Source organism: Phalaenopsis equestris, unplaced genomic scaffold (genome assembly GCF_001263595.1).
Source record: "Phalaenopsis equestris unplaced genomic scaffold, ASM126359v1 Scaffold000873, whole genome shotgun sequence".
NCBI classification, from domain to species: Eukaryota; Viridiplantae; Streptophyta; class Magnoliopsida; order Asparagales; family Orchidaceae; genus Phalaenopsis; species Phalaenopsis equestris.
In genome coordinates this window covers 595,487-614,520 of record NW_018165313.1, presented here as the reverse complement: position 1 = coordinate 614,520, position 19,034 = coordinate 595,487, and the positions used below count along the sequence as shown (strand labels likewise).

The 19,034-nt window shown below is 37.3% G+C and overlaps 1 protein-coding gene across 2 annotated transcripts in view; it reads right to left on the bottom strand.

Annotated features, from left to right (window-relative positions):
• Nucleotides 1-240: 240 nt before the first annotated feature.
• Nucleotides 241-19,034, bottom strand: part of LOC110031982 (calcium-transporting ATPase 3, endoplasmic reticulum-type) — a 109,165-nt gene continuing 90,371 nt past the window's right edge. The window contains exons 29-34 of one of the 2 annotated variants that reach the window (XM_020735459.1): nucleotides 6,442-6,527; nucleotides 2,281-2,429; nucleotides 1,420-1,525; nucleotides 1,277-1,330; nucleotides 863-911; nucleotides 241-605 (exon numbers count right to left, since the gene is read on the bottom strand). In XM_020735459.1, the coding sequence (XP_020591118.1) occupies nucleotides 538-605; nucleotides 863-911; nucleotides 1,277-1,330; nucleotides 1,420-1,525; nucleotides 2,281-2,429; nucleotides 6,442-6,527 (512 nt within the window). In that variant the 3' untranslated portion in view covers nucleotides 241-537. Of the gene's footprint in view, nucleotides 606-862; nucleotides 912-1,276; nucleotides 1,331-1,419; nucleotides 1,526-2,280; nucleotides 2,430-6,441; nucleotides 6,528-19,034 lie in introns of those variants that run through there. The other variant, XM_020735461.1, reaches the window with a different exon arrangement.

The following is a 19,034-nucleotide window of genomic DNA, read 5'->3' as shown; positions in this document are numbered from 1 at the left end:
ATGAGTTCAGCTTGAAGTTGGCTCATTAACAGCCTGAGAGGCAATATACAGGAATGGAGAATCTAAAAAGCTACAGAACCTACCGTTTCCATGGATAAAGAGCCTATATGCTTCCACCCCAACTAGTGTTACACAGGTACTCTTGATTCCCAACAACAGAAAAAATATACAAATATGATATTACAATTAATATGCAGCCCCATATAAGTGGCAAAGGACAATAGGGTACTGTAGAGGGAATATATTAGATGTTAACACAAGTCTCATATTACCCCGACCGAAGCTTGTTTATCAGCTTTAAAGTCATTACAGAAATGATATGTATATTACAAATAGAATGAAAGATGCAATTTCAATTATCTCTCTAAACTAACTCAACACAGCTACACACACTAAAAAGCATAAATTGTGTGGTCATATTTCCCCTGCACTTTCACGGAGTTGCAAGAATTCTGTGGCTAAAGTTTTTTTTTGCAAAATTTAAAAATTCTCTCAACAAGCAAAAAGAAAAAAAATAAAAATTGTGGACTATTTAGCTTATTTGTCATGCTCTTCTCTCTTGGGAAGCAAGTCAGCTCTTCTGAACCTAAAATTGAAAATCCTACCTGCAAATATACCAGAAATATAATATCATCAGGTTGTGTAATGAGGTTATTATTGTCCATAATGAAGGGGAAAGTTGGGAGAAAATTGCACTTTCCTTAGGCTTCAATTCTATTAGTAGATAATGGATACCTATTAAAGTATATTAATTACTATGTAATGAATTTACATTTCAGGATAACGAACAAACAATGCCACTGAGAATTAATGGGGGCTTGATGTATCAAATTTAATTGAAGGGAGAAGAGATCCGTCTAACCTCTAGATTTTCTCGAGAAGAACTTCAAAAGCTCATCAATTATCAGAACCTAAAGTTATGCAACAAATATATCACAATAACTATAGAGTTTCACATAAAATTAAGCAACAAGTATACTGGTAAAACATATGTAAGATAGACGTAAATAAAACATGATAATGTGATAATCGGTTCTAGAAAACTGGTATGAATATATAATATGAAATATATGTCATGATTCCAGTGCATAAATTCTTCAGAAAGCAGCAGCATTCAAAAAAATATGATTATATCTCCTGCCAGCAAATAGTAACCTCTTGATCACTATTTCAAAATATTAGACGACCATCTTTCAAGACATGATCTTTGAGACAAAATGCAACTGTGGCAAAGTATGAACTATTGAAGCAAATAAGAGTGCAGAGATAAACTAACAGGGAACGAGAGATACAGGACAACTTTCCACTCGGTCCATGATAATGGAACTACCTGTGAAAATGAAAACTTAATTATTATACAAAATTATTGAAAATAAAAACTTTACAAATGAAGAATTAGTACATGGAAAAGCGACTTACAGAGAAAAGGATGGATAGAGGTTCAATGTACAAGATTAGTAAATGAAGAAACATAGTTAGTGCTATAGAACAAACAAGCCAGGGATTGCTCCAGGGACGAATGACACTGGAGGGAAAAAAAAAACATAAGCATTGTTCAAAGAACGATTTTGGCTTTTTTTCATAATCAAAGGTACAGTCCATGGTAATAAAAGTTTATTTATTGAAAGTCTACAATAAGCATGCTAGTGGCAACTGTGATGTAACCAAGAGACTAGAGGTAACTCTTGCCCTCTAGATTTGACAGAACACTATGAAATTAGGTATGACATGAACGCTACACTATTGAATTCTCTTGCAATTGTGCATATCATAAAAGATTTAACCCCATAAATTATGATTATATCTTTTTGCCCTCCTAATTGAAATCTAAGTTCAGCCACTGAGAAAGAAAGCCAAAACAACCTTTGCAAACATATATTAGTCTATATTATATCATTTTGAAAGATAATGGTAGATTGACTGTATTATAGAAAGTTCTTCAAGACAACCGATACATAGTATGTATTGCGCAAACGAATTAAGATTAGAATATACAAGGACAGGCAACCACATAATTATATTTTCAAGTATTCCAAGCATACTGACAGGCATGAACATCTAAAGCGAACATCTAAAACGCTAAGCAGAAAATATGTATGAACTAAAGTAATTAATTCCCCATAGTTTGAAATACAATGATATAACACTAAACAAATCAAGAATATGCTGGACTTCAACTTCGAGATAACTAAAACACTAATAAGATATACTGTAGTATGTCACTAATTTATAAGTAATGCTAGATCGTAATATGAAAGTGGTAAGAAAATCAAACCATACAGGAGCGACTGATTTTCACTGAGGTTATTCAAGGCATTGAACATCTCTACAACAACAAGCACAGTCATTGAAACAGTTGATGGATGCCGATTTACAAATATACTACATGGATATGATGTCTCTCTTGTCGAGCAGGTATCAAAATTAACCTGAACATTAAGATGGAAGAAAAATTAAACAAATATAAGACAAGTATTCACACAAAAAAATGGACTAAACAGCAAAGTAGTCAAAAGAAGAAGAATATGAAAGTGGAAGGAGATCAAAATGTACATATTAAATAAATCAAATAATTTCTCTGGAATGTAGAAGCCATCGACAACATCATCTATCTAAAACCAACCATCAATTGCATTATGCCTGTCCTTTTTAGTGTTATCAATAGCTCTAGTTGTCTTAAAGTGATGCGACAACCTACCACTTGTGGCTCAAGATGTGATCTATGATCACCTCCATATTATCCTTTCTCAATGTTCATATAACGAGTGGCTAGGAGACATGACAAAAGTTGTATTATGATGATCAGAAAAGCATCAGCCGGAAAAGGATCAAAATTCATGGTGTCTGATTTGGCAGAATACTAAGAGGAGTAGAGAAGCTCTTCCTTCCCTAAAGAATGCTGAATACTGCTACTCAAACGAAAAAAGGCATTCATCATTGCATGATTTGTATGAGGTCTATCGGTTAACAAGGTGGGTTTTCTTGCTCTGGCGACACGGCATAAAAAATTGTCTATATGATTTAACCTCATATGCTCATAGACAAGACTCATCACAAGCAAAGGTCCTGAAAATGTTTTATCTCGTACATTTTACCAGGGAACTTATATATAAGTTGTATTCTAACTTTACAGCCAGCTACCTTAGTTTTGTGTGTGTTAAGAGATTGTATTCTCTTCCATCCTAGGAAGTCTTTTATCATATTCCTTTAACAAAGTGTCTGTAGCTTGTTCAGGAACATACGTTGAACCTCCTCACCGTTTGTACATCATTGTTTCATGATTTCCTCAGCTGTTTTCACAGCCTGGACAGCAGTCAAACGATGTCTATCTCAATCTAAACACCGACGAAACAGCATATTATCATTCTCCCGCTATTCAACGACCACATCCCACTAGGTCTGTGTCTTGAATACCTTCTAGGAGTCCTAAAATAGTGTTATCAGGTATCAGAACTCAACAATCCCGGAAATTTTAGGGATTTGTCATTCCAATGCCTAAGCCAAAAATTTACATACCTTAATATTTGACCAACTCAATTCCCTAACAATTGCTAGCCCTAACACTAAATTTTCAAAAGCCAACTTTCCTATCTCCACCAAAAATCCACCCGATACCTGCCACCAAAACCATAACCTGTGATTTACAACTCAACACTTGCCAAAACCCTGATTGAGATAAAAGACACAATGCCACCAAGGATAAACTCTCAATGTGGTGTGCAAAGGATCACTATGGAGAAAATGCAGCGAAAAATCCTCCAAATGCAACAAATACTTGTCGTATTTGAGAGGAAACAACACAAAAAGATCACCCATAACCGCAACAATAATTTAACAAATCGAGAAAAGAAAATAAACCTTCCATCAAGAAGTTTCCAAAAATGAAAAACAATACTGAGGTGATGTAGTATGGAATATCAGAGAAGAAGCTAGAATTTTGGAGAAAATGTAGAATTACTAGACTTTGAAAGTCACATGGATTTGAAAGAGTTTATCGAATGGCTCCAAACAATAGAACAAATCTTTGAGTACAAGTACATTAAAAGTATTGCTAAACACCATAATCTAAAGATAAATGCAACTTTATGGTAGAAAATTTTGAAACCTCTAGGCCAACGCGAGGAAAAAAAACAAAATCACTATCTAGTCTAAGATAAAAAGGGAGATGTAACACAAGTACCAACCAACACATTACAAACAGGTTATTTATGTTCTTGAGACTTCATCACTTATGACAAAAAGATCTTTCAATTGAACAATACACAACTGAGTTCGAAGTAGCTTATGTTAAAGTTTGAAGTAATGAAGCCTGAAGAGAACATCATAGCTCAATATCTAGGAAAATTAGAACCGTTTATTAGCAGCGTGGTATAATTACAACCATATTGGATATTACAAGATTTCCAGGCCTTAACCTTGAAGGTGAAGAGACAACACAGTAGTACCAGATCCACACCACCCTTTAAGAAGGGTTCATCCAATGGATCAGGCAATAAGAGTATAGGAGAAGGGGATGACGCAAAGGAGAAGTACCGGCTTCCAACCACCAAAGGAGAGATGCTAGTGATTTGACACACCCTTCAAGCTAAGGCCATGGGAGTGGCGCCAACAAGACTTGCATTGGTTGCTCTAGAATATAATGAATCTAAGAAACAATATCAAGAAAAGGGCAAGCCCTATTGAGGGAGTTGTTGGATGTCCTAATTGACAATTTATCTTGTGGGTAGCTACCACCGAGAGAGATTCAACATGTTATAGACCTTATTATAGAATTTTTTTGTCAAACTTGCCTAGGATATGCAGTCAAAAGATTATAAGTTGTAAAAATATGTTACATACTTGATGATTAGAGCTTTGATTCATGAAAATACTACCCCGTATGCAACTCGAACTTTAATTGTGCTAGAAAAATATGACTATTAATTCTAGCAAAATAAACTTTGGATTAACTTATGTATTTCATAGTTGTTTAGGAAAGACATGAGCATAAATTTTATAATAGAGCTGCCTCAGATACAATAAGACAATCATTGTCATGATTATGGTAGACTGTTTCTCCAAAATGACAATTTATCTCATAGGTAGTTACCACTGAGAGAGATTCAACGTGTTATAGAACTTATTCTAGTTTTTTTTTTTTTTTTGTCAAACTTACCTAAGATATGTGGCCAGCCAATTATGAGAAGTTGTAAAAATATTTTACATAATTTATGGTTAGAACTTTGATTCGTGAAAATACTAGCCTGAATTCAACTCCAACTTTAATTGTGCTAGAAAAAATGGTTATTTATTCTACCAAAATAGACTTTGGAATAATGTTTGTTTGTCAAGATCATAATAGCTTAGGATGGACGTGAACATAAATTTTTTAGTAGAGTTGTCTCAGATACAATGAGACAACTGTCATGATTATGGTAGGTTGTTTCTCCAAGATGATACATTTTGTTCCTTGTTACAAGACAATAAACACATCACGTAATGCAGACTTGTACTTCAAGGAGGTAGTTCGTCTTATGATATACACAGGAGCATTAATTCAAGAACCAAAGAGATTTCATGGAATTGTGAACAAGAAAAAAAAAGTATGAACAATGCAAAACAATTAGAAGAAATGAGAGTTTGCAGCTAAAAACTAAGGGAAGTGTAATCCATAAATAAGAAAAAAGATTAAAGATATATAATACTATATAATTAATGTGATTTATAAGATTAATTAATATATATCATATATTTATATAATGATTAATTAAACAATATTGTAAATTATGATTGATAGAATATGTTGGATAATGTGTATTAATTATTAAAATATGTTAATTATTAAATAAATATTAATAAATAAATACATAATTAATAAATAATACTAAAATATTATTGATATAATAATATATTACTATTAAATTTACCATTATATAAGTTATAGTTAATCAAATTTATTAAAATAATATATCCTATATCATGTGAGTTATCATTGAGCTTAATATCAATCATTTAACAAATTACTTATTGAACAATAAATGAACTTTATTCATGAATATAAATAAATAAGTTAAAAGATATTCATGTTTAGTTCATTTAACCTCCAAGTTCGAGTTGTTCATCGAGTGCATTGGTTCACTTATAGCCCTAGTTATAGTTGTTATTCATCTTCTCCAAACCATAAGCAAAAAAGAAGGGATTTGGAGTTATTTTTTCGTCTCCTAGCATGCATGGATGGTAATGCTCGGTTGAGGTTGGCTAACTAGATGTTTGGCTAATCAACTGAGCCAGTCAGCACTAGCGATGGTGGCCGACCAACAAATTATATATATATATATATATCAACTTACAATGGATATTGACAATAAATTGTTATGGAGCATAGACTTCCTTATTACCTTGATGAACATTTTTGCACTAAAAAATTAGCATGCAAAAAAAAAATGATAGCATACATCTTACCAATTCATTATATGGCAACTTGGGACCAGCGTCGTAATAAACAAACCACCAAATGAAACCAGCTATTGTTGCCAGACCTACATAACCTGCAAAAACAGAGCAGTCCAGTTAATGAAAATTTATGACTGCTAGAGACAGCACATTATAAAGATGTAACACATTAAAGATTCTCCCAAATCAGAAACATCATCTCAATGCATTGGCTCCTTCATAGCTTTGTAACCTGAATACCCTAACCCTTGGAATAAGGCGTGTTTAAGCAAACATTGTGGGTTGCTAGTGATGCTTGAGATTACTTAACTCTTTTCTCGCAACTTGACGGACAGGGATTTTGCTACTCTCATGAATGAGTGTGGTACAAATATTTGAATGCTTGTTTACGTGGGGTTTTAGATACCTTAGGAACCCTTAGATCAAAGGGAAGCTATGATAATATCTCCTCAATTTCATAAAAGGACCATTGGTAGCTCAAAAAAGTCCCGGTGCCTAACCATTATGCAAAACTGAGGAAGAACGCAAAATTCAGATTCTTCATTGTATAGTAAAAAGTAAAAAAGATGCATTTCCTTCCTTTTTTTTTTTTGGAAAGTGAAATTTCAAATTAACAATGTATTCATGGCTTCGGCCATCAGCTGGGATATAATTTAGGTTTTCCGTTTCCTATGCACTCAGGTAACTTGTATGCAACAGAAAGGATGGATACTCTATAAATATGATTACTATGATATACAGATTATGCTAAGCTTGCATGTCATTATTCGATTTAAATTACATAAAATGAAGCATATAAAGACGTTTTAACTTTCAGCTCTATCCTTTTTTACTTCAAAATTTACATGATTTACTAATAGGTAAATCACATCTTAAGAGGATATAAAAATGGGACCATTCAAGATTATCGTAACTGAATGAGCACTATAGTTAAAGACTACGTTTTGCTAGGCTCATCTTCAAGCTTCCACTATTTTTATTTTGATTTTTAAACCAAGTATATCTATACAGTATTTTTAATTCTTTAAAGGTTAATTGTGGCAGAGCTTGCACAAAAAAACCAGAAAACAAGACATGGATTAAATGCCAATTAAGGTAAAAGTTGTATATAGTAATTTCGTTCAATATCCAAGGAAGTTTTATTATAGAGAGCTTAATAAAGAAGATCAGACACCAGTCCAAAGCCAACTTTTCCAGTGATTAAAAGTAATATATTAGAAATAGTAATAAAGAGACATTGCTTAGAAGCAGATATGGTTCTATTCATGTTTTATAAGCTCGTAATGGAGGATATTCTCTATCTTAAAGCAAGCTTAATCCTAACCCTAGCTATCATTCCCCCACCATCCCTCCCTCTCATTTAATAAAACCCATCTAGGATGATAACCAGACCACTACTCGTAGTGTCATGACCCTCCCTGCCCACGCTCGCTCATTTGAGCACGTATCTCACCGGCTCATTTGCACTCATGATTGTGCGTCCTGCCGCCCAATTTGCCCATCTGCTATCATGCTTTATTTGTGCCCATGCTAATGCTTCTAATTTCATTATTTTGAGCCACACTCATCACACCCACATTGTGTTTTATCTACAACGATCCATCAATACTTACCATTGTCACGTGTGCTCCAAGCATCTGCTTCTACTTGCCCTTATAGCCCAATCTTTTTGGTTTTCACCTTCAATAATTTGAGTTCCTCTTTATATTCTCTCTGCCTCCTTCCTAATAGAGACATGAAATTTTAATTTCCTCCCACTGAGTCGAAACTTGCCCCAACCAAAGATACTTTCTCCTGCAGTCAAGAGATATCCATTTACTAGTGTTTCTCATGAAAAATGTAAACGTATAAATATGTTTCCTCAAATTTTCTGAAAGACAAGCTCTTGGCTAAGTTATCCTCACCAAGAGAGTAAAAAGTCTCGAGTTATCTACTATCTAAATTAAACTCCAAGACACATTAAAGAAGATTTGGGACATTCTTCCTTCCAACATTTTTCTTTTAGGAAAATAAAAAATTCATGTCTTGACAATGCATTTTTAAATCTCTTCAATAATAAATTTGCCTATTAATTAACACTAGCTATGAAAATCATATGAATTTTTTCAACGCATAACATTTACCATCAAAAAATTATTGTATTAAAAAAACAATATGAAGTTTTTTTTACGAAATTTCTAAAGGACTTAATCCCTCCCTCCAATAAGTCCAGTCATTCAGCTCCACTTGCCAATGTTCTTTTCGACTTCTTTAGGTCATTGAGTGGCGCAAAAGCTTTCCCGAATTGTGGAGTGCCGCGGATGCGTTATTATAGCAGCTATAGTAACTGTGGTCCAAACCCTTCACCCCACATTTCTTTCCTTTCCCCTTCTAACATTTCTTTCCTTTTCTGTGAAAGCTCCTACTATAAATTCTTACATATTATATTACTTCATTTTTATTCTATTTGCTAATTGAAAGCATTGTCTAATATAAGTATTAATCCCTCTTATATATAGGGGCTATTTTTGCTTACGAAATGAGGTTTCTCGATAACTGGAGACTTTTGAGTTTTGTCTTTGAGGTGTTCTTCCTCTTTGGGGGCTACAACAAGAACGTGCTCTAGCTGTCACTCGTCTGAAGTGGTGACCATCTCCAACAGTTCGGGTGGAGCTCCGGCTGTAGCTCGACCCCAACAAGAGATTTTATCTTTATGACTGTAATCCTTTCAATTTCAATAAATATTTCGTCTTTCTTTATGATTTGGTTTTCCTCCAGTATCATCTGCTATCAGAGCTAGCCCAGCCCTAGTCCTATCCTAGGGTCTCTAGCATCAGCCCCTAATCAAGCCGCCCCCATCAAAATTTTTCTGCCCTAAAAGCTTTGATGGATGAAATCGAAGCTCCCTAATCTCGTTAGGTTGATGCAGGAGCTTCCCCAGATCGCGGCACTGTAGCTGCTATAGTGTCGCGGACACGTTACTTTAGCAGCTGCTGTAACCGTTGTCTAAACGCTTTTCCTTCCTTTTCTTTCTTTTTCTCCTAATATTTATTTCATTTTCCATGAAATCCCCTGTTATAAATACTTGTTATTATATTACATCATTTTTATTCTATTTTCCTAATTGAAAGCATTGCCCAATATAAGTCCTAATCCCTCCTATATATAGGGGATGTTTTTGCTTAGGAAAGAAGGTTTTTCGATAAGTAGAGAATTCTGAGTTTTGCCTTTGAAGCGTTCTTCCCCTATGGGGGTTGTACCCTACAGTGATAAAGTGCTCCGACTGTAACTCTTCCGAGGTGATGACAATCTCCAAGGGTTCGGGTGGGGTTCTGACTGTATCTCGACTCCAACGAGACATTTTATCTTTATGTTGGTGTTGTTATTTTGTTGTCGTTATTTCATATTTTCAAGCATCGTGTTTGTAATTCTTTCAATTTCAGCAAAAATATTTCTTTCATTTTGGTTTGGGTTTCCTCCAGTATCATTGAGCTTTCATCATGTTTTGTGCTAGTTTCTTATCAATTTGCTCTTACTAAAAGATATGGTTAGGGCGGCAAGATTTATACAAGCCGAGGTCATATAGGAAAAGCATTTTCTCCTTGATATGATTGGAATTGTACTAAGCATCCCTTAGGAGCATGCTAATTTTAGATATCCCTCCACTTTCAAGCATTCCTCAAGCTTCCCTCTAGCTTTTTGGATCAACCATTATTTCAGAAGGATTATGATCATCTTGCTCAACACTCTCGAATAATCATGTAAGTTTCTTATGATGTTTCCTCTTTTAATTTTATAATTGTTGCTACCAATGCCTCTTCATAGATGAGAGGTAGTTGCCACTTGTTGTCTCCCTTGACATGCCCTCTCTCTAACTTATTATAGTTGTTGATGATTGCCCCTCCCCTATGTCTAATAAAGGCTTAAATCTCTCTCAAGGTGCTCATCTCCTCTATATGCATAATATGTTAGCAATTTTTTTGTATGTTAGTTGAGCTCAAAAGTAGTTGATAATTATCTATTCTTTCAATGTGTGTTTCAAGATCTCAATATAAGGAAGAATTGGTGAAAGTATTTAAGCTAATGAAATCTACTATTAACCCTTGAGATCCCATCCACCTTCTCTTTCAACATTATTCAATATCAATTTCATTGTCATTTTGGTCATTCTCCACTACAACTTCAATAGTTTATTCCTACCACTTTCCCCCAATGTTTGAATGCAATGCTTATAAAGTTCAAAGAACATTATTAGCGTCTTTTACCTCCATCATATGAGGAAGAAAATTGGAGAAAGTGTTGAAATCTATCCACTTCTTCCATCATTACTTTATATCAATGGCAGTCACCCTATTTGTTTGAATGTAATGCATAAAGCTTAAAAAACAATAACAGGTGTATTTTCCCTCTTCCACAACCAAGGGTTTGTTTTGGGCCGCGTATCCTGCTTGGCGCGACCCCAATCAGCAATTTATTTTTTTTTTCATTTGGTTGTTGCGTTTTGATGAAGTTCTAGATACTTTCAGCAGAATGTGGGCCGCGGGTTTGACACCTTGGCCCGCATCCTATTACACTCTACTGCTTATTTTTACTACCATATCCTCTTCTCGCCCTCGGGCCCTCTCTCACGATCGATTTTCTCCCATCTTCTCTCGCTACTGCGCCCTTCTCCCTCCAAGCCCTCTCTCGCGACCAACTTTCCCTCTCTTCTCTCTTGATCAATCTTCTCTGTGGTATTCTCTTCAAACTTATTTCTGTGATTATGATCTTGTGATTGGTTCTTCTCTTGCTGGTTTCGATTGATTTTTGAATGGTAGTTCTCTTTGCGCTTTTACATTGGTGTGAAAATTTTTTTATCGGGGTGATGCTCCTTATTGTGGATATTGTGTTGGTCGTGCTTGTTGGCTGCGGTGGTTCTGCTATGGGATGTGGTGTGATGGCCCTCAGTTTTGGTGGTTGGCTGTGCATATGTGGTTGTGTTGTGGGTGTGTGGTGGCTTTGGTTTGTGCTGTAGGTTGTGTGGTTGCGTGGCAAAAGTGGGTTAAAGACAAAGATAGCAGTGGGTTGTGGGTTAGTGTAGTTGTTGTGGGTTGGGGTGGTGGCTATGCCTTGTGCTGTGATGTGAGTTAGAGCGCTGTGATTTGGGTTGGGGTGTTGTGCTGTGATGTGGCTCTGAGTTTGGTGGTTGGGTGTGCTGTGGTAATTGTGTGGCACCTCTGCAGTGGGTTGTGGTGTTTGTGTGAACTCAGTGCATATGGGATGTGGTGTGTTGGCCCTGGGTTTTGATGGTTGGCTGTGTTGCTTTGTGGGTTGGGGTGTTGTGGGTTTGTGGTGGCTCTGGATTGTGTTGTGGTGTTGTGGGTTGTGTGGTTGTGTTGTACTTATGGGTTAAAGGCAATGGAGGTAGCGGCCATGGGTTTGGGGTGCTCGTTGTGGGTTGGGGTGGTGGCTATGTCTTGTGCTGTGATGTGGGTTGGAGTGGTGTGATGTGGTTTGGGGTATTGTGCTGCGATGTGGCTCTGGGTTTTGTGTTGTGGTAGTTGTGTGGTGTCTCTGCAGTGAGTTGTGGTGGTTGTGTGAACTCAATGAATATGGGATGTTGTGTGGTGGCCCTGGGTTTTGGTGGTTGGCGGTGCATATGTGGTTGTGTTGTGATGTGGGTTGGGGTGTTGTGGGCGTGTGATGACTTTGCTTGTGCTGTGGGTTGTGTGGTTGTGTGGGTTGTGGTGTTGGAGTGGTTGTTGTGGGTTGGGGTGGTGGCTATACGCCTTGCGCTGTGATGTGGGTTGGAGTGTTGTGATGTGGGTTAAGGTGTTGCGCTGTGATGTGGCTCTGGATTTTGATGGATGGGTGTACTGTGAAAGTTGTGTGGTGTCTCTGCAGTGGGTTGTGGTGGTTGTGTGAAGTCAGTGCATATGTGATGTGGTGTGGTGGCCCTGGGATTTGGTGGTTGGTTGTGCATATGTGGTTGTGGGTTGGGGTGTTGTGGGTGTGTGTGGCTTTGGCTTATGTTGTGGGTTATGTGGTTGTGTGGTACTTGTGAATTAAAGACAATGGTGGTAATGGGCTGTGGGTGTTGGGGGTGGTTCCTGTGAGTTGGGGTGGTGGCTATGCCTTGTGTTGTGATGTAGGTTGAGGTGTTATGCTGTGATGTGGCTCCGGGTTTTGGTGGTTGGGTGTGTTGTGGTAACTATGTGGTGCCTATGCAGTGGTTTGTGGTGATAGTGTGAACTCGGTGCATATGTGGTTGTGGTGATTGTGTGAACTCGGTGCATATGTGGTTGTGGTGGCCCTGAGTTTTAGTAGTTGGTTGTGCATATGTGGTTGTGTTGTGATGTGAGTTGGGGTGTTGTGGTTGTGTGGTTGTGTGGTTATGTGGTACTTGTGGTTAAAGGCAATGGTGGTAGTGGTCATGGGTGTTGAGTTGGTTATTATGAGTTGGGGTGGTAGTCATGCCTTGTGCTATGATGTGGGTTGGGGTGTTGTGCCGTGATGTGGCTCTGGGTTTTGGTGGTTGGGCATGCTATGGTAGTTGTGTGGTGCCTCTGCAGTGGCTTGTGGTGGTTATATTCTGTAGTGGCTTCGGTTTTCGTTGGCTGTGCATATGTGGTTGTGCTATGATGTGGGTTGGGGTGCAGTGGTTGTATGGTGACTTTAGCTTGTGTTGTGGGTTGTGGGGTACTTGTGGGTTAAAGGCAATAATGGTGGTGTCCATGGGTGTTAGGGTGATTGCTTTGGGTTGGGATGGTGGTCATTCCTTGTGTTGTGATGTGGTTGGAGTGATGCGATGTGGGTTGAGGTGTTATACTGTAGTGTGGCTCTGGGTTTTAGTGGTTGGGTGTGTTGTGGTAGTGGTGTGATGCCTCTGCAGTGTGTTGTGGTGGTTGTGTAAACTCAGTGCATATGTGGTTGTGGTGTGGTGACACTAGGTTTTAGTGGTTGGCTGTGCATATGTGGGTGCTCATCTCTTCTATATGCATAACATGTTACTAAAATTGGCTGGGGTGCTGTGATTGTGTAGTGGCTCTGGTTTGTCTTGTGGGTTGTGGGCTGTGTGGTGTGGTACTTGTGAGTTGGGATGATGATAGTTGGTTGTGGGTTAAAGGCAATGGTGGGGGTATGTTTTTGTGTGGTTGTGGTGTGGTTTGTTGTGGGTTGTGATGGTGGCTCTAGCTTGCGATGGCTCTTTGTGGGTTGTGGTGGTCGTGCATTGATATCCAATAGCTAGTTGTGGGTTAAAGTCAATGGTGAGGTGTTGTGGTTGTGTGGTTATAGTGCAGTTTGTTGTGGGTTGGGGTGGCGACTCTGGCTTGTGGTGGCTCTTTGTGGGCTGTAGTGGTTGTGTATTGATATCCCATAATTGGCTGTGGGTTGCCAATTGTCTGGTTCTGGTGGCTAATTATTGTGTTGTGTTTGCCGTCAAATATTAATGTTTATTTTCTTGTGCTAGTAAAACAATGATTAAGTCTATAGAAGTCGGTTCATCAGTCACATGGGATAGAGAAGACAAACTCATATTTTGCGATATTTGTCTTAAGGAGGTTGAACTGAGAAATAGAACCACCACTTATTTTAACAAGGAATAATGACGAAATATTATGACGAAGTTCAAAGAAATGATAGAAATGGAGTATGATATGTTGCAATTTAAGAATAAGTGGGTGAAGAATGGCTGGAAATTATGGAATGAATTAAAACAAGAATCAATGGGCTTGGGTTGAAATCCAATCAAACGGACCATTGATGCTTCAAAGGAATGGTGGACAGAGAAATTAGAGGTAACAATTTTCATTAATTAATTTTCATTAATTAATTTTCATTACACGAAAGACTTTTTTCTAGTAATATTTCTTATTGAACCGTTTAAAGTAATCAACTTCCCCACATAATGTAGGTAGCACCAACCGCCTAAAAATTCAAATTCTGTGGAATTGACCGTGATTTAGAAGACAAGTTGGACCGTATATTCAATGAGGTTGTGGCAATAGGAATACATGCCTTCACCGCAAGTGAGCATGGGTTTGCTAGCATGCCAGAGAAGTTGGGGCCAAACAAGTAACTGGCTCCTATGAAGGCCCAAGCCCAAATCAAAATAAACTGAAATCCACATGCAGGTCAAAGCATCCTCAGGTGAGAAAAAAGAAAAAAAGAGTTGCATTTATTAGAAGCCAAATAACAAAACTGGTGGATGCATGCACAAGCGAGCCTGGGACTTCACAGGACACCTCCGTGGACGACTCTTTCCGAGTTCTGGAGGCAACTACCGAAATTTATGGGGACATGTCGTTATATCTGAACTCTTTGAAGTTGTTGGAGAACCCGACCCGTAGAAGAATCTTCATGAAGGTGCCCCCTGACCGTAGGATCAACCTTTTAAGTTTTTTTTTAAACAACAATGACACTTGATTTTGTAGAGTTATTGTTGTATCACTTTGGTTTTTTATCCCGTTGTTTCAACGGATATCTGATTTGGATTGTTTTTTTCTTGTACGAACAGTTTATATGTTATTCTATATTTATGTCTTCTCATTGTACGTTTTGTCTTTCAATTTTAGATATTTTTTTAACGTTATCTGATTCACATATATTACCTCAACAGAACACTTGTTTAACATGGATTCACAAAGAGATAGGCAGAGAAGAAAAATTGTGACAACAAAATGTTTGTTGTACAGATACAATAACTCCTACATCGATCGAACTCCCTCTTGACTTCAAATTTTTTTAGAAATAAATGGGTTGAGGGGCTACTACAAGGACGCCGCACAAGATTCAACATGTTCCGTATGACACAACCTATATTATGAATCCGCTTGATGAATTACATAGCCATCATGAACTCCAAGATTTTTAAGAATAACAATAAGAGAGGCGTTAGCAATAATCCTCTACATTTTATTACATAATGAATTAATGAAAGGAGCAATGACGCGATTTTAGCATTCATTTTGTTGACACATATTATTAAGCCAACTGATCAAACATTCGAGAGGACTCCAACAAAGAATGTAAATAACCCATTGTATATGCTATTTTTTAAGATAAATATTTTTAACTCATTATATTCAAAAGTCAAAACGAGTATTGTGTTTATCACAACTTTTTTTAATTTATCAGAACTGTATTGGAGCGATTGACGGAACTCGCGTGATGCACGTGTATCCAATAATGAAAAAGTCACATACATTGGTCGGTGTAGTCACCCACACAAAATGTGATGGTTGGTCGGTGTAGATCACCCACACAAAATGTGATGGTCGTATGTGACTTCGACATGCATTTTACTTTTGTGATATCTGATTGGGAAAACGGTGCACACGACAGTCGTATTTTCACTTTTGCGAAAAAAATCGAAACCATAGGTTCCCTCACTGACCTCCGGGTTTGTTCAAATAATAATCATATCCTTTTGTTTTAAAATTCATTACTAATTTTTGTATTTGGAACAAATAAATATTATTTAGTCGCTAGATATCCCTTACAAAGAGGGTATCTGAAGTCATTTCTAGATACGAAATATCACATTCCCGATTTTATAAGATTCAACGGTGTTGCTCAGGCAGGAATGAAATGTTTAACAAAAGACACTCCTTACGCTGCGTAATTGAAAAAATATTTGGAGTGTGGAAGAAAAAATGTGGGGTCATACTGCGTGCTATGCCAGCATATCCATTTCCAAAACAGGTGGAGATTGTAGTTGCTACAATGGCTCTGCACAATCACATTCGATGACATTATTCTTGAATTGATGTAGACTTCAGAATGACTGACGATGATTATGTACAGGTCCCGACAGAAGCATTTGAATATCACATAGGATAATCTATACCACGACCAGCAGTGGAATCACAGGAAGGTTACACCCAGGATGGAAACAGTGTCTCAGAAATTGTTGAATTGAGAGAGTGAATTACGGACGCCATTGTTGGATGTTGATGGGACAATCCTTCTTTATTTTATACATCTCATTTTTAATTTCTCTTCCTTGTATTATTAATATTTTTTGATATTCCTTTATCTCATACAATTCAAGGTTGATAGTTTTGATTTTGTATTTTTCATGTTGTTTGTAGTAGTTTTTTTTCTTTTTTTCATTTCATCTTTTTTGTGGGTTTATGAGGTAAATGATGAGACGTTTGACCTCTTGGGTTCTTCTAAATGGCTTGTAAGTCGCCGTATGATTGGTATCACATGTGCAATCCTGATAAAGGCAACCAAGTATCTATTTTCTTTTCGATGCAGCAGTTTATAAGGTACTTATTGATAGCCTTTTTTTGGTGATACACGTATGTGACACACACAAACTTGGTATTACGTGGATTAAAGGCAACCAAAAACCCTTATTTTATAAGGTTTGTAGTCTTCTTGCTGTGACAGATTCGTTGGTTGATGCATTGAGTTCTTTAAGGCCTCACGCCTGCACAAAACTGTAATTTATGATTGTTTTTATTAATTTATACTTGTTTTATGACAAATGGATTATCTTTTGAAGCATTCAAGAAAGATGAATTCTAGAATTTTAGGGACCACTCGACAATTGCTCCACTAATGTGAACTTCAGACTTCCTTGTTAAATTCACGTCAGTCACATAGCTATGAGAGACAATTTTACAGATGTCTGCGAAGAATCGCAAAGAACTGTGATTTCTTCTGATGAGCATATAAGCTCGAAGAATCAACTGCTGAGAGTGACCAGACGTGTAGAGTATCTTTGGAGAATGACCTAGCTAATGACATACGCAGTCTCCACTTTAAAATTAATTGTCATATTATTAAATGTAATCTTAATAGTCTCGTTATTTATTTTAATAATCATGATACTCACTGTAAAGTGATGTGTAAATCTTATTTTTTCTACTGTTCTGAAGTAGATTCTTACTTCTCAAGTATCAAATATACTATTACGATAGTTTTGTTGCAAAAAATATTACTGCACTGTGGTAGAATAGTCATTCATCCAGAAAGAGCTGCAAAACAACTATTTTCCAATGACACAAACCAAACAGCTGTCCAACTTATCCTTAGTAGCTGCTTAGCAGCAATTCCTAGGGTAGCTGCTTATCAACAGATTATTAATAAGTTAGAGTTGCCCCAAACATACCCTAAGTCCATCAACTACTTATTATATTCTGCAAAGTACATTAGCAACAATAGTAGTGTCGGCTGGGTCATCAAACGGTGAACTCCGACAGTGGCAGAGCGATCGACAGGAAACGAGGTGCACTAGCCACTTGTTTAGCAGTCTATTTCAACAAATAGCTCTGATGGCGATGTGGCGTGGGGTTGGCTTCGAGAAGGCCGACTGCAGAAGGGCGTTGGCAATCAGGCAGACGAGGCAGGCAAAGTGGTTGTTGGAGGTTGGTGGCCAACCATGGGTTGGATAGATGGTGGAACATCTGCGATCAAATGACAAACCAATGACAATTAGAAGGCAAGGAGGCAACAATGCGGGAAGCAACGGTAGCCGATGTTAGTGATGCTTTCTTTGGTATGCTTTGGCAAGGAGTCAGGGTGCTTCAGCAAAGGAAGATGAAGGAGAGAGTGTGCCCGAGAGAAAAATGAGAGGTAACGCTTGCACTTGGGAGTCTTACGATTCTAATTTTTCTTTTTTTTTTAATAGCATAGGGCGAAGGGGGTTAATTCGACCCCATCATGGCACAATTGCAGAGGCATCAAATTTGCACCTTTTTCTCTCAAGTGAAATGACGACGATTAAAAGACAAACAAAAGAAAATCAAGCAGTGAAGTGGCAGCAGTGTAGAAGCAGTGGCGACCGCCATTAGAGATCCATTGGTATGCTTTGGCAAGAAATCGGGGTGCTTCAACAAAGGGAGAGGGAGAGAGGGAGAGAGGGAGAGAGAGTGCTCCCAAGAGAAAAATAAGAGGGGAAGACTCCGCTGGGTATTTTTAGGATTTTTTTTTTTTTTTTTGATAGCATATAGGGGAAAGGGGTGCATGCAGATGGGAGAGGGGGCTGCATTTATTTTAACATAGAGAGAAACCGAGACTCCCACTCATTACATCATGTCGTGGGAAAGCAAAAAGAAAAACTAAAGAGTATTTCTGCATTTTACACCCTTGCTAATCCTTTATTTTTATTCTTATTATTTTTTAAAGGTCAACAATAATGTTCACACCATTTTATTTCTGAAGGCCACTTTGGAGAAAACCCTTTGGATACCAAAGCTGAGTTTTCAACTTTAAGGATGGAGATGTTTCCCTTTGTGTGTAACATGATTTTATTCATGCTTCCTGATGTCATTCTTTCTAGAAAACCTTTTGAATGAAAGGGTGTTTTTTTTTTTTTTTTTTGCTAAGTAAGTGACCTCAAATTTCATCCAATTTATAATTCAAGCGGACTAGCATATAGACCCTGTCACTTATTTTTTCTTAAGGCATGTGCAGTCATTGAAATTTTCACAAACATTATGTATAATTCAGGATAAGTCATGTGCTGCCTCTCAAACGCCTTGGACAAGTAATGAGTGTGGCTTTCTAATGGTTGGCTCCATTGAATTGAGTCACACAAAGACAAGGGAGTTCTAGTACTGACAATTTTTCAGGTGAGGATCTCTTGCAACAGATTTTGTACCTGCCAAACGCTGAATTATTCCTCTCCTAAT